Here is a 14,657-nt window from a genome sequence, read left to right on the forward strand (position 1 = left end):
TAGCTCCCTCAAGTGTGGTGCCACCAGCAGAAGCCATCGATTGGCCTATGTTCAAACACACAGACCCACAACACTATGGTGTACATCACAGACCTCAGCCAACTGTGGAAACAACAGCAGGGCATTCCCATTTTCTGAGACAGTAACTCTTTCTTATTAGGTCTGGGCTTTTGCCCAGCTGGGGAAAATTCAAGAAGGAAGATCACTGATACTTCTAAGAATAACCAGGGTCAATCATCCTAGCCCTGGGCATCTCGAAAGGCATCAACCAAAGTCAGAATGTTGCTGCTGAATCATTTTTTCGTTTTTAAGTTGTGTCCGACTCTTTGTGACTCCCCTTTGAGGTTTTCTTGGCAAAGACACTGAGTGGGTTGCCATTTTCTTCTCCAGTTTATTTTACAGATGGGAAAACTCAGATTTGGAGAAGGAAATGAGTTACCCAAAGTCACAGCGAGTAAGTGGCAGCCCTGGAGCTTCAATCCAGATCTTCGACTAGTGATATTTCATCTACACACCCATGACTAGAAACAAGTTCAGGGAGCCAGAGTTCACATGATTCCACAGGGAGGCCGTGGCTAATCACCTTTGATCAAAATCTACAGTAAAACTTCAGCTGCAAAGGAAGTATGCAGACTGGCTTCCCCGTTCCCATACCCCCCAACTTAATAGGAAGGATGAAAAGCAATGCAGAAGCTCTATATAAACCAATAATAAAATTTCACAATAAGAGGCTTTCAGGGTTTATACTTTTCCCACAATCCCTTAGTGTGGAAGGGTCAGAGAGGTCATGGGACTTAACCTGTCACAGGTGGTAGGCAGCAGAGCCAGTATTCAAATTCCGAGTCCAATGCTTTTTCTTTTTAAAAAGATACATTTTGTTTTAATTCACTGCTTCCTGACACTGCACCTCTCCCCAAACTTTGCTTTCTGGTGCAGTATGTTGGGATAAAGAGCAAACTTTCTACTTTCGAGGGCTGTTCTTTGTTATAGTTCAGAAGCTGTTTAAGTTGGTTCACTTCGGTGGTTATTTTTAACCACTGATCTGGTCACTTTCCTGCTCCAATTACAGGCAACACCTAAAATGTCTCGGGAGCTGTTGAGCATAAAAACCAAGCACCCATATACAGTAGGCACTTAATAAATGCTTGCTGTGTTGCATCATATCTGGAAAGCGTGTCATGTAATGAAAAAAGCATGGACCTGAGAGTCAGGATCCCTGGGTCAGACTTAAACAACTATAGCCATACGGCCCTGGAAAATTAACTTCTGGGCCTGATTCTCCTTGCCTAGGAAGTTAAGGTGGTGGCAGCCTAAATGGGCTTTAAGATTTAAAATGCTGCGTTCTAATTATCGAGCTTCCACTGGAGGGCTTTTCCAAAGCCTCGGCATTGGATGCTAACTCTGGGCTCCTGAAAGTTGTGCTTCGGCGGTCCAAGTTCTGTGAGGTCCTACAAGCTGGTGTGGCTTGGAGGAGGCTTCACATGACTCCATGCCTGTCTCAGGACGACCAACCTCATTTCAGAGAAGCCTATCACAAAGTTGGCCACCAAGGGACAAATATTTTTGGCCATGGAAATACATGAAATCATTCGTTGACGTGTGGAGGGGGATTGCAATCTGGATCTGTGGAAGCACCTGCTTCAGTGAAATCTATCAAGTACCTGCTTCTAAGCACCGTTCTGGGAAACAGGAGCGGGAAATGAGACGATGGATTGGTCAAGTGTGACCAGGTGAAGGAGGACTTTGGCAAAGTCCAAACTGGTCAGGGTGACTTCAAAGAGGAGCTCTCATCTAGCTTTGGAAGGTACAGAGTCACAGGATGAAGCCACTGATTTAAGACCGGGCTGGAAGAGCTGGAGAAGACAGGGAGCAGGGAAGTGAGGCTGGAGGACCAGAGGAGAGGTTCTAAGACTCTGACCCTGGTATCGGCAGTAGGGATGGAGAATACAGGGCAAAGCTGATGGACAATTCAGAGGAAGAAAAGGACAGACCTGGTAATAGACTGGTTTCAGTGACACAGTTAGCCTAGGTTTATAGCCTGATACTATACTTCTCACAACTTGTATACAAGAAAAGACGACATATGGCTCACCAGAAGGATAAAACAAAATGGCATTTGACCATTACAATTATGGGCCCCAAAGACTGTAGCACATAAGGTTATGACTACTATGCATTTTAAAGAAGGATATCAAAGAAAAATAAAAGCCTTAACCCAGTAAAACCTCAATTAAACACTTTAGCACCCTGACTGGAAAAAATAAGTGTGTGGAGGCGATAGTAAGAAGGGGAGATTGAGAAGACAAGTAGAGAGAGAAAGCTTCCTAAAGCCATCATTCAGGGACTGAATATTCCACACACGTGAGCAACCTCAAACACTTCTGACACTAATGCGCCTGGAAAACATGTCAGTCTAAGTTCTAATGAGCACTGAATCCACATAGCTGAACATCTATCTGAACAGAAGAATTCTCTTCTCAGAAACTACTCCAAGCCACTTTTACGTAATCCTTTCCTACTTGTCCTAAGGTTTCCAAAGAAATTAAATAGTAAGTAAAAATAATCAATGCTGTTCTGACAAAAAGATCAGACACTTTATTCATCTATACACAGCATTTACAAAAGCAAATAACATTAGGATGTCTTCTTTGTCCATCCGGTCCACATTTTTTGCACTTTCATTGAACTATAAATCAATGATTTCTTCACACCTGAGAGAAAGAGAAAGTGAAAAAATAGGATTATTTAGTGGTAATTCAGTAATAATTCTTTATCATGGAATACTTCAGAAACACTCTGATAAATAGTCATGGACCATGACAATGGAAAAGACCAAGATGAACACTCAGTCTTGCACTGACCAATCAAACAACAAGCTTTCACCAAAGCTGACTGTTGTGTGACACCTGCTGGGCACAATGGAAGCTCCTGAAGCTGAGGACTGTGTTCCTATCTCACCCCTGGATTTCCCTGGGGGCCCAGCACATGTCTTCTTGGTATCTGAAAAGAGACCTCTGTACAATGAGATACAAACTGATCTAACGTGAAGCCTGAAATCTGTACGTATGGAGATCCATCATGATGAGTCAGTGGAACAGTGGAAAGAACACTGCCTTTAGAAACAGAGGCAAATCATTTCACCTCGATGGCCTCTAGTGGTAAACTGAAGGGGAAGTCTCTTTGAGCTCTACATCTATGATAAGTATTTCTCATGAATTAAAATGAATTAGTTTGTGGTTGGTCTATTTTCTGGAAAATGTCAACTTTCTAACTGCTGCCCCAAGGGAGCCCTGCGGAAAATGGAAGCCCCAGGAGGGCAGGGGCTGTCTTAGCTGGTCCTTGTATTTGCAGCACCCACCAACCACAATGTCTGGTAGAGTGAGTGCTTCATAATTGCTTGTTAATGGACTGGAAGACCTAGACCTATGATGGAAGACCCTAGAGAAGTGATCATTGTAGGAAGAAGCTGGTAAGAAAAGGCAGGACCCCAGGACCACTCCCCGTCTAATCTCTAAGAACCAGCATAGACTATTCTAGAAATGCAGAGCTGGAACACTGCCCTTCCTCACCTCCACCATCTTTAATTTTCTCCCTGGAGCAAGCACTCTCAGCAAACCTCACCTACTTAAGCACCGGAGGCTGGAACTTGTTACAGAAGATGATTTTACATTCCCATCTGGACCAATCAAGCTTTCAAACCCAATTTAGGTTCTTGATTCTTTCACATGGCAAGCCTAATACGGCAGCCCCAGGAAACTGAGCCACAGCTACGAGATGCAATGGCTATTCTAAGTCCAATTCAGTTCTAGAAACCCTGGCCACTGCCTCCTTGGAACTCAGGCACATTAAATAAGGTGAAAATACAATTCTTACGTGGACTTACGTGATCTGAGGCAGACTGAAGTGAGGAGAACAATTTATAAAATAACAACAATATTGTAAAGACAAGCACTTTTGAAAGACTTTGGAATTCTAATCAGCTCAATGACTAATAACACCTCCAAAAGACCAATGATGAAGCATGCTGCCCACCTCCTGACAGAGGGGATGCACTCAGAGGGTAGAATGAAGCATATTTTTTTTTGAAGGGGGGTTATGACCAATTCGGGATTTGTTTTGCTTGATTCATTCATTTTTTCATCAATTTTATTTTTTCTCAGTTACATGTAAAAACAATTTTAAACATTCATTTTTAAAAATTTGAGTTCCCTCCCTTCCTCTCCTTAAGAAGGTAAGCAATTTGGTATAGATTATACATATGCAGTAATGCAAAACCTATTTCCATGTGAGCAATGTTGCAAAAGAAAACACAGACCAAAACAAAAATCCAAAAACCAAGAGAAACAAAGAAAGTAAAAAGTTTGCTTAGATAGCATTCAGACTCCATCAGTTCTTTCTCAGGAGGCGGACAGCATCTTTCACCAGGAGTGCATCCGAACTGTCTTGGATCATTGTACTGCTGAGACTAGCTAACTCATTCACAGTTGATTATTGTACAATATTGCTGTTACTGTATACAATGTTCTCGTTCTGCTCGCTTCACTTTGCATCAGTTCAGATACTATGTTTATTTGTTACAAGGGTTTTCTTTTTCTTTTTTTCTTTTTCTATGGTATGAAGGGGTAGGAAGAGAAAAACAGATTTTTGTTCATTGAAAAAGGGTAGATTAAAAACCCCTCATATGTAAGCTTCTCTGACTAGCTAGTTTTTTTGCTTTCGGTAGAAAGACACACACAGAACCACTCTCCCTAAAAATAACGAAATTACTGAAAATCTTATAGACAGCACTTCATTTTGAATCCCAGAATCAGTCAATTAGTCAAACAAATCAATCAACAAGAATTTATGAAACACTTAGTAGGCAGTACTAGGTGCTAAGTATACAAATATAAAACCAAGTTGGTTCCTGTCCTTAAGGAGCTTATATTTTATAAGAAGTATTCTCTAAAGGACATAAGTCAGCAGGAAGTATTGGAAAGAACAATGGTTGGGCAGGTGGGAGATCTAGGTTCTAATTCCAACTCTATCACCAATTACCTATATGACTTTGAACAGGTCACATACTCTTTGGGCCTTCACTTCCTCATCTGTAAAAGTGGGGGGATTGGCCTAGATACTCTACCTAAAACTCATGGAGATGGAGGCTACCTATGTTACTGATATGGATACAAATTCTGTTCTCTTGGCCTGTATCACATTGATTTAATAATCCTTTGTTATTAGTTCTTTATGATTATCCTAGACTCTCGCAGTCTTACCTTGCCTAGAACACTAATTTACTTCTACTACTATTACGACTACTTCTTTGTCAGTCAGGAGTTGGAGATCTGGGTTCAAATCCTAGGTTAGAATCTGAGTTCTAAACCCAGGTGTTCCTCTGGCCTCCATGCTGCCTCTCAACAATAGCAGACACACATACAGCACTTTAAAATGTGCATGTGCCCTTGTACATACCATCTTATCTGAGCCTCACGGAGTACTAAAAGTACTGCTTTATGCATCTGGCAGATGCAGAAAACTGAGGCGACTTGGGTGGGGTCCCCAGCTAGTGCCCCAGGCTGGCCAGCACCCCATTCTCCTGACTCCAAGTCCAGCCGCTATCTACCATGCCTCTCTCAGTTAGCTCTTCATGTCCATTTTGTTTCTGTGGAGAATTGAGCACAATTTTACTCTTCCAGACACTCCCACACCCAAATCCGTTGCTAAATGTCTTCACCCTAGCTCCAGAATATCTCTTGCTTTGGCCTGGGCCTTTCTACTTCCTTTCCATGGCCTGGTCCACTGCATCAACCTGATTTCAGGTTCTCATCACCTCTTGCATTTCCCCCTTTTTCAGTCCAGCCTTTTCACTGCTACGAAAAAAGTCTTCCTAATGCCGATAATTCAGATCCTGTCACTCACTGACTCTCCACTGCTTAACAAATAAAACCCAAATTTCTTAGTCTGACATTCAAGGCCCCCCACTTACCTTGCAGTACTATTCTTTACTCATTCGAAAATCCTGTCAAACTACACCGTGTACTGTTCTCCAAAGTTATTCCAAGCTCTCTCCTATTTCTCTGCATCTGCACACACTGGCCACCACATCTAAAAGAGACGTGCCCTTCTTTCTCCACTTCAGAGAGCTGATTCCTTTTCTTCCTTCGGTGTCACTCCCTCCAGGAGATCTTCCACTTGCTCCTAACCAGAACTAATCTTTCCCTTCTGTTTGCCTTCTAGGGATTTTATAATATTGTAACTTATGACATTATTGTGTCCGTGTTTCTTCCTCTACACCAGACCACAAGCTCTTGGAGGTAAGCAACTATTTTCCTGTTTTGTCTCTCTAGTGCGTGGCACCCAGTAGCAGCATGTAGGATCAACTAGCAGGCAGCACTGTTAAAACTCCAACTCTGCTAACTACAGAGTTCACTTCTTCTGAACACAGAGTTCACTTCCTGTGGGTTCATCAACTAGGAACACCTGGTAGTTCACAAAGATCAAGACAAAATCCCTCAGGTAAATAATGAAGTCAGAAATGAAAGAAATAGATTGAAAGAATACATTTCCTCGTAACTTAAAACACCACATGTTTCTTCTAATTAATTTTCTAACCAAACTAGCTGTATCTACCAAGAAAATCTTTTCCAAGGAACAAGTCAAAACAAAAAAATTACCTAAATGGAAATTACACAAAACCCCCAAAAGGATTGGGCCCAAAGACAAGCAAATCTCTGCACAGCTTTTACTAGTAATGCCAGCTTGTTTTGGGCTACATTTTCACATGTACTGCTCAAAGTAAACACGAGAAATGGGTTCAATCCTATGTAACCAGCGGCGGTTCAGCCAGTCCACTTGCCTGTTTGCCTCTCGCACAAGTTGTGGTTAATGAGTGAGCCACTCTGTTGCCTTCAAAGCAGAGCCAGTAAACAGCAACTCGGGCATGCCAGAAACCTGTTCAGTACAAGCCTTAACACGCCTTAAACTGGGAGGTTTTTTCTAGGCTAAAAAAGTATCCAGGGACCTGCCCCCAAAGCTCCCCAGAGGAACAGATCAGCCACATTCTGAAGCTCATGTTTTCACTGGGAGAGGACATAGGGTCTGCCTTTCCTATCTGCAGGTGGCAAAGCACAGACGCATGCGGGTGGACATGGCCGCCACCTAGTGGTGAGAAAGAGAAAAGGTCCTTACACTGAGAGGGAAGACCTAAGCCTGACGCCCACCTCATCTACTTCAAAGATGCTGGAGGTATCAGGATCCTCTAATGAGCACCTGATTGGTCATCACCAAATATTGCAATACTTGCCATAAGACATTTCTGAAATCTCTACAGCAGCAGGGGTTCTGAACCTGGGATCGGTGACTTTTTTAAAATAACTGATAACTATGATGATTGGTTTCTTCTCTAATTCTATGTATCATTTAAAAATATGATTTTGAAAAGGGGTCCCTAAGTTTTCTCAGACTGCCCAAGGGGGCCACGACACATAAAAAGTTACTAAGTCCTGCTCTCGAGGCATAACTTTAAATCCTATTTTAAAATATTTTAAAACATTTAAAAAAAATTTTTTTTTTTTAAATCACTCAATTTAATTGTGAAACCACACTGGCAATGTAAAGAAACCCCCAGCACATGACATTGCCATTACTACAGCTGAAATTCTGACTCACGACCAAATTGAGAGGCAGCTCTCTTAGTGGCCAGACAGTGAACACTCATGGTGAACTGAATGAATGGAGACAAGGCACTCTGGCTTCCGACCATAATCAGTCTTCCATGATGCCCGCTATGACAAACCCAGCTTCTCTGACTAAGGAAACAGATGGTGGGAAGGCAGGAAGGGGTTCTAGTCTCAGTTTTGCTAGAAGTGACCCTGGGCAAGTCATTTAACTTCCCTGGGCTTCAGTTCTCTCAATGGTTAGACCAAATGATCTCTGAAGGTCTCACCTAGCTCAAAAACTCTATGACTCAACTTGCTTTCTTTCAATTCACTTTCCTTCAGCTACAGATAGGATAAAATAAGGATGATAACATCTACATTACCTACCATTTCCCTCTCCAGATAATGGAAAACACTGGAATAGGTAATTCAGAAGTCATTTCTGTTTGTCTTTGAAGTGCATTTTTGAACTTATATTTGAATGCAGATGTGTTCCAAATATCTTGGGAAATCACATTTCAGTTAAAATAATGGAGAAACATAGTGATGACTGTAGTCAGAAGAAACCAGAATACTATCCAGCTCTGACAGGCACCAAGGCACGCCTAGGACTATTTCCACATTTGGAATATGAAAGGCTTGGAGCAGGTGACCGCCGAGGTCGCTTGTTGCTCTAAAAGACCATGTGCCTGTGGTTTCCCCATCTTCCACTACTCTTCCCCATCTCTTTAGGGATGAATTGCATCACTTCTCAGGTGGATGGAAACATAAACTGAATTTCATTAGTTATTTCACTTGCTTATATCCTCCCTAAGGAGAGAGAAGGGTAATTAAAGGGAACCTGAATGTGGGGAGGAAACAAAACTTCAGCTCCTTATTAGTGGTGTGATACTGGGCAAGTCTCTTCACCTCTTCCAGTTTTGGAGAAAAATGAAAGGAAGATGACTTTATCGATAACGATTGATAGTAAGAGGGATAAATTAAGGTCCCTTCTAGCTCTAAAAGCCAAGATGCCAAAGACTGCAAGTTCAGGAAGTACAAACAAGGGGAAAGGGGTGAAAATGTCCACAAAAGAAAGGGAAACAAAGTAACAGGTGTTACATGGTTTCCTAACCCATCTACCAAGGGAAAAGACCAACTACAAGATGATAGCTGGATGGGTAACTTTAGAGACTTTGTACTTTGGAGGGGAAAAGCTGGAAGAAGAAAGTTCCCAGCCAAAGAAGTTGCCAAGTGAGTCACAAGGAGCAAGAGAGGAGAGGAACTGAGGGGGGAGGACACAGACAAACCACCAGTTCAGTTACTGGTACAGTCAAGCCTTCTGATCTCTAGGAAGGTGCTTACCAATACCATCTGGATGTGTAAAGAGGGCAACTTTTAAGAGTCTAGAATAAAATAATATGTCCAGTCAGTGCTTGTCCAAGATCCATTAGAAAATCTGAGTTGGCAGAAAGACACTATTCACCTAAAATAACTACAGGATAAGATAAAGACAATAAATGTGTGGAAACTATGTTTAGATATTTTTCTTATTTCCTATAACTCCATTACAAGTTAGTTCAGTGAAAACGTCCTGCCACTTAATACAGTGGCCTTGACACGCGCTAACAATGTAACTTCTCCACTGAGAGGGTGAGGTCAGCGGCTCCATGATTCAAGCCTGGCCCCCCTCAGTCCTTGTCTGCCATCAGGACATGAGGAGGCTGGGTTTCTGGCAGGTACACATTGGCTGCTGCCCTCTGCTGGCAAAGAGAGCCCTGCACAGTGGAGACAAGTCCAAGGGCAGTACCAAATACAGTAGTCAGCTCTAACTAGGTATAAAACATAATGTGGATGAGATGGCTATAACTGTAGACATCAGAGTTCCAGGTGGTTCAGGACAGACTAATTTCACGAAAAGAATGCTTAATGAGGCTTAACAAATGATTTAGCCTTTGTCAAACCATGTGGCCTAAACTGTTTCAGAAAATATAGTCAACCAATTATAAAACGTCGCTTTATAAGCAGCTTCTCATCTTAAACCAGATAAGATAACCCTGAATGCTGTAGATAATGAAAAGACCAAGGGACAAGAAATGACGAGTCTTGGATTTGAATGCTGGTGGGTCACAGTCTTCAGGCCAGGCCTCTCGGCCCTGGCCGATGTGGTACAAGCCTGGTCAAGGCGCCGCCTGCTTCTGTTTCTATTCAGCAAGTCCAAAGTACTGAGTCTCTACTTAGTAGCTTAGGGAAGGGAGAAGAGAGCAAGAGTAGAGTCAGATTCCTCATGTGCATGTTACTGCAAGATGAAGGTAAAAACACAGTGTGGAGGGGTGCAGGCTGAAAGGAGCTGGGGAGCTGGGGGTGGGTTTTAAGGGATGGGCAGGAACTGAACGGGGAAAGCAGCAGAGGGATGATGTTCTGTACGTGAGAGATGAGAAAAGAAAGCACAGGGGTGCGGGCAGTAGATAAGAGTCCACTTTGGTAACATTTTTGGTTATCATGGACCCCTCTGACAGTCGGATGAAGTCTACAGACTCCTCAGAATGTTTTTAAATGCGTAAAAGATAGGATTACAAAGGAAACAATTTATATTGGAATACAGATATCAAAATAGAAAAAACAAACAGAAAGTAAGTTGATGGAGCCCAGGTTGCTAACTCCAGGCAGAGTATAATAAGCACCTGTGGCAGGGAGTAAGAGGAAACAAGGCAGAGAAAATCTGTAGTGCCAGATTCTGGAAGGCCTTCAAGGACTGGCAAAGGAGTTAACAGGGACTGTGGAAGATTTCTAACGTGAGCAGATCTACGCGTAAGGAAGTGGCAGTGTACGACATCGAGCAAATGGGGAGACAGAAAAACCTAGAAGACTCCCAACTCAACTGCACTCCTAGGGGAGAAAGAGGAGTCTGAGCATCTGGGAAACAGATTCAGTAAGGAGGAGTTTTAGAACGAACATTTTAGAGTAATGGTTTCCAAACTTTTTTGGTCACTCTACCCATCAGTAAAAAATGTTTGACTACGTACTTTTCTACAGCTATATTTACTTATTTTCTAAATTATATACATGTAATTCTGTATTAGTAGTCTGAATTATGCACATTACAATTTATGTGCATTATACAACTTAGATAAAAACAAATTAAATTAAAAATAAAAACAGAGATCAAAAAGGAGAAAATGAAGATGAAACAATATTTGACCCTAATGTCAACAGGGAGACATTAGCAGTGAACTGACGTGGTAAGATCTAGGCCTGAGGAATAGTAACTGGGCAGCTGCGTAGAGCGGAGATGTCAAACTCACAGCCTGCAATATGGCCCACAACACTCCCAAGTGTGGCCCAAACAAGACTGAAATGTCACTGGGAAACACTGAACAAGATAAATAAAAATACAATAAAGCACAGGTAACGAAAAAACTAAGTCACTCTGTGGCCCACAGGGATCCCTGCTGCTGCTGCTGCTGCTGCTGCTTGTCTGCCCTTCTCGAAGAGGACCAGGCCATCAGGGCCCATCTGGGTCCAGTGGCCAGATGTGGATCAAGATGAATGGAGATGGCCCAGACTGTTGGAGATGCAGAAGAAGACCATGGCCTTGTCAAGCTAAGGTCTCTAACAGGTCTCAGTCTGACTGAGGCAGTGCCCATTCAGTGATTAAAGCTTAATAAGAAAAAATTCTTGTATGGTGGGTTTGATACCACTGTGTGCAGAGAATGGACAAAGAAACCAGGAGACCTGAAACAGCTAGGCAAGAGGTGAAAAGGGATGGAATGAGGGCAGTGGCTGCGTGAGTAGAGAGAAGGCATCAGATGCCAGGGAAGCTGTAGAGAAACAAGATTTGGCCACATGCAAGTGAAGAGTCAAGGACAGCTTGAGTTGGGAACCTGAGGAACTGGAGGGACAACAAAAATGGGAAAGGTGGGTTTAGGGGAAAAGATAATGTAACGAGGTCAGCAAGGCTCATCACAAACTATCCATGTGGGGCAGCTGGGTGGTGCAGCGGACAGAGCACTGGCCCCAGAGTCAGGAGGACCCGAGTTCAAATCCGGCCTCAGACACATAACCCTCACTAGCTGTGTGACTCTGGCCAAGTCACTTAACCCCAACTGCCTCACAAAAAAAACCCCCAAAACTATTCACGTGGCTTGATCTGTCCCACTGACAATGGTGCAAGGAGGGAGCTGTCCAGCACCAAGGGCAGCTGCTATAGCCCGGGAGCTGGGGGAGGCAGCCTGTACAGCTACTGCTGGGTGCCTCAGTTTCCGCTCCCCTGTGGGGTCAATGCCTGGAGCAGCTAGGGACGCCGGGGGGAATTCTAAGCAGTAACAGGTAAAGGAAATGGCCGACTTGTGCTGGAGGCAAGTATGTGACCGACTACCAGGGGAGGGACCCATCTCCCTATGTCACCTCCTCATTCAGTAACCTCTAGTGGTTTCCTATTTATATCAAATAGAAAACCTTCTGTCTGCCTTTTAAACCCTTTCCCCTCTGACCTCTCTAGCTTGCTTACATCTTCCTCCTCTCCATGTCCTCTGACACTGGCCTCTTGAATATTCCTTGCCTAAGATTTTATCACCTGATTTCGGACCGGCTGGGGATTCTCTCCCTCCTCATCTCCATGTCTCAGCTAAAATCGCACCTTTGACAAGAAGTTTTTGTCTTTCCCTTTTTAATGCTAGTGCCCTCCTCCTGCTAATTATGTCCACTTGACCCCCCTGTATTTCTTGTGAACTCCTCCAGAGCAGAGACAGGATACTGGTGTACCCCGCCCCCATCCTCCTTGCTTAGGACAGTGCCTGGCACACGATAGGCACTTAACAAATGCTTATTAATTTCCCATCCTCTAACTAGCTGATTATATACTTCCTGGGGCTCTGGCATGTCCCTTGCTTTGGACACCAATTCTCTGGAAAGCCATGTAGAACTTGTAATGTGTAGGCCAGGCCCTCAAATGTCACCTCTCACTGTTTGATTCCTCAGACTAGCAGACTAGAGTCATGGTATCCCACCGTAGTTTCTCAAAGTTGACCTCCATTTTTGGGGCTTCCCCAATGTGCCACCTGACGCAAAGCATGACCAAGGAGGCATTTAACGAAGGAATGAGAAACGAGCAACGATAAGCATCTGACCAGTGGCAATGCTGCCCCTGAAATCAAGGGCTGCATCACACTGGGGTTTCCGAAGTTCTTTCTTACCAGCTGTTAGGATGCCTTTGGTGCTCTGCATTACACTAGAAGGTCTCACGATTCCTGAAAGTCCTGTACCCAGGAAGAATATCAAACACAGATGTTAGTCATTTGAAAAGCTTTGAAGACCGAACTGAAGAGAGTATGCTTTGCCATGGGCCCAATAAAATTAGGAAAAGTGATTTCTGTTTTAATGTCACACAGATTTTACATCTGTTAAAGGCTCCTCATTCAATTATCTTTATCAAATATCTGTTAAATGCTTTAAGTGCTGGATGCTAAATAACAAATCCTGCCCCCAAAATAACAACAAAAACTCCATAAACCAAAACAGCCCAGTCCTGAAGGTAAAACAGTATTTTCATCCTTTCTTTGATTTGAGTAGACAACAGCTATTAAATTACAAACTGGGTCATGAAAAGAGATTAAAAAAAAAAACAACACAAAAAACCCCATTTGTCCAATGACTTTTAATAATGCTTCAAAAGATACAAATTCAGAGTAGGTCCTCATTTATCTGAGTATATGCTCTGAAAATTTGGCAGTGTTTACTGAGGTAATACTCATACATGTTACAACTCATATGAGATAATGGCAATAGCAGTTACTTGTATCTCAATAACTATGAATGAAAATACAACACATCCATTGAAAGTGGGGCACCTTCAGGTTCATGTTTTTTTCCTGGCTTATCTGATGAAGTAAAATTAACATCCTGAGAAGGAAATATGTTTCTAATGCTTTATTTTACACTGTATATTAGTCTTTTAAGCTAATATGAGGCATTAGTCATAGTTTACGAAATATTTTTAAGGCTGTAGGAAGGCCTGAGTTCAAACCCTGTCTCTGACACTTACTACTTATGTGACCCTGGATAATCACTTAAAACTCTCTCAGTTTCCATTTCCTCATCTGTAAAACGGAAACAACAGCCCCCACCTCACAGGGTTGTAGTAAGGCTCAAATGAGACAATATTTGCAAAGAACTTTGTAAGCCTTAAAATACTTTATAAATCTTAGATATTATTACTGAGACATTAGGCATTATTATTAGTTCACTGAAGAAAGTCGTGGATCTATCATCATAAAAATGTATCCATTTGCTAGCCCAGATGACTGCTCCTAGAACACATTAATATAGTTCTTGTTTTTAAGTCAATCACAGGAAGACATAAGAGTTATCTCCCTCCAATTCTTTGCAGAAGTGGGGGGACCATGAGTGTGGAATATTACATACCCTTCCAAAAAGGGGTGGGAAGAAATGTACGTTTGGAAGAACAACCTCCAATTATTGATGCTTTCTTTCCTTCTTAGAGATAATATCGAAAGGATGCTTCCCTTCTAGATGATCAAGTGAAAATATGATTCATAAGCTGTTTTCTTCTCCAGGGCCAACACTCCCTTGATGACAAACTAAAAAACCTACCTTGCCGTACCACGTTCCCGCAGTCAGGATCATGAGCCACTTGCAGTAAAGTCTCTTCCACATCTCTGTTTTTCCCTGGAGTGTCCATAAGATAACTTATTTCTTGTTGCAGCGTTTTTGGCAAAGTCATTAGCTGAGTGAATTGGGCTTCTGGGCTTTTATCTATCTGAGTTAATAATAACAACAATAATAATAATGAAAAAGTCAATCAGGGAAGTGTTCTGAAGCCAATCAACCAAAGCTCTAGAAGCTACTCTGTCAAACATGCCAACACCCACCCCTCAGAATAAGACTCCTAGGCTGAGTGCAGAAATGTAGAGAATTATGGGGACCCTTCAATAAAGCTATTTTTCCATATTGTTTCATATCTATAGAAAAAAAAAGACACTTTCCTTTCAAAGGTCAGTTTTTGTTCTGTTCTTCAGG

At 42.5% G+C, this 14,657-nt stretch overlaps 1 protein-coding gene across 7 annotated transcripts in view; it reads right to left on the reverse strand.

Annotated features, from left to right (window-relative positions):
• Positions 1-2,572: 2,572 nt before the first annotated feature.
• The window catches only part of TAMM41 (TAM41 mitochondrial translocator assembly and maintenance homolog), a 35,470-nt gene continuing 23,385 nt past the window's right edge, over positions 2,573-14,657 (reverse strand). For 5 of the 7 annotated variants that reach the window (XM_027863977.1, XM_027863980.1, XM_027863979.1 and 2 more), the window contains 3 exons: positions 14,232-14,397; positions 12,815-12,877; positions 2,573-2,711 (listed from right to left, as the gene is read on the reverse strand). In XM_027863977.1, coding sequence (XP_027719778.1) covers positions 2,635-2,711; positions 12,815-12,877; positions 14,232-14,397 — 306 coding nt within the window. In that variant the 3' untranslated portion in view covers positions 2,573-2,634. Of the gene's footprint in view, positions 2,712-12,814; positions 12,878-14,231; positions 14,398-14,657 lie in introns of those variants that run through there. The other 2 variants (XM_027863978.1, XR_003569245.1) reach the window with 2 other exon arrangements.

Source organism: Vombatus ursinus, unplaced genomic scaffold (assembly GCF_900497805.2).
Source record: "Vombatus ursinus unplaced genomic scaffold, bare-nosed wombat genome assembly UNPS02014773.1, whole genome shotgun sequence".
NCBI lineage: Eukaryota > Metazoa > Chordata > Mammalia > Diprotodontia > Vombatidae > Vombatus > Vombatus ursinus.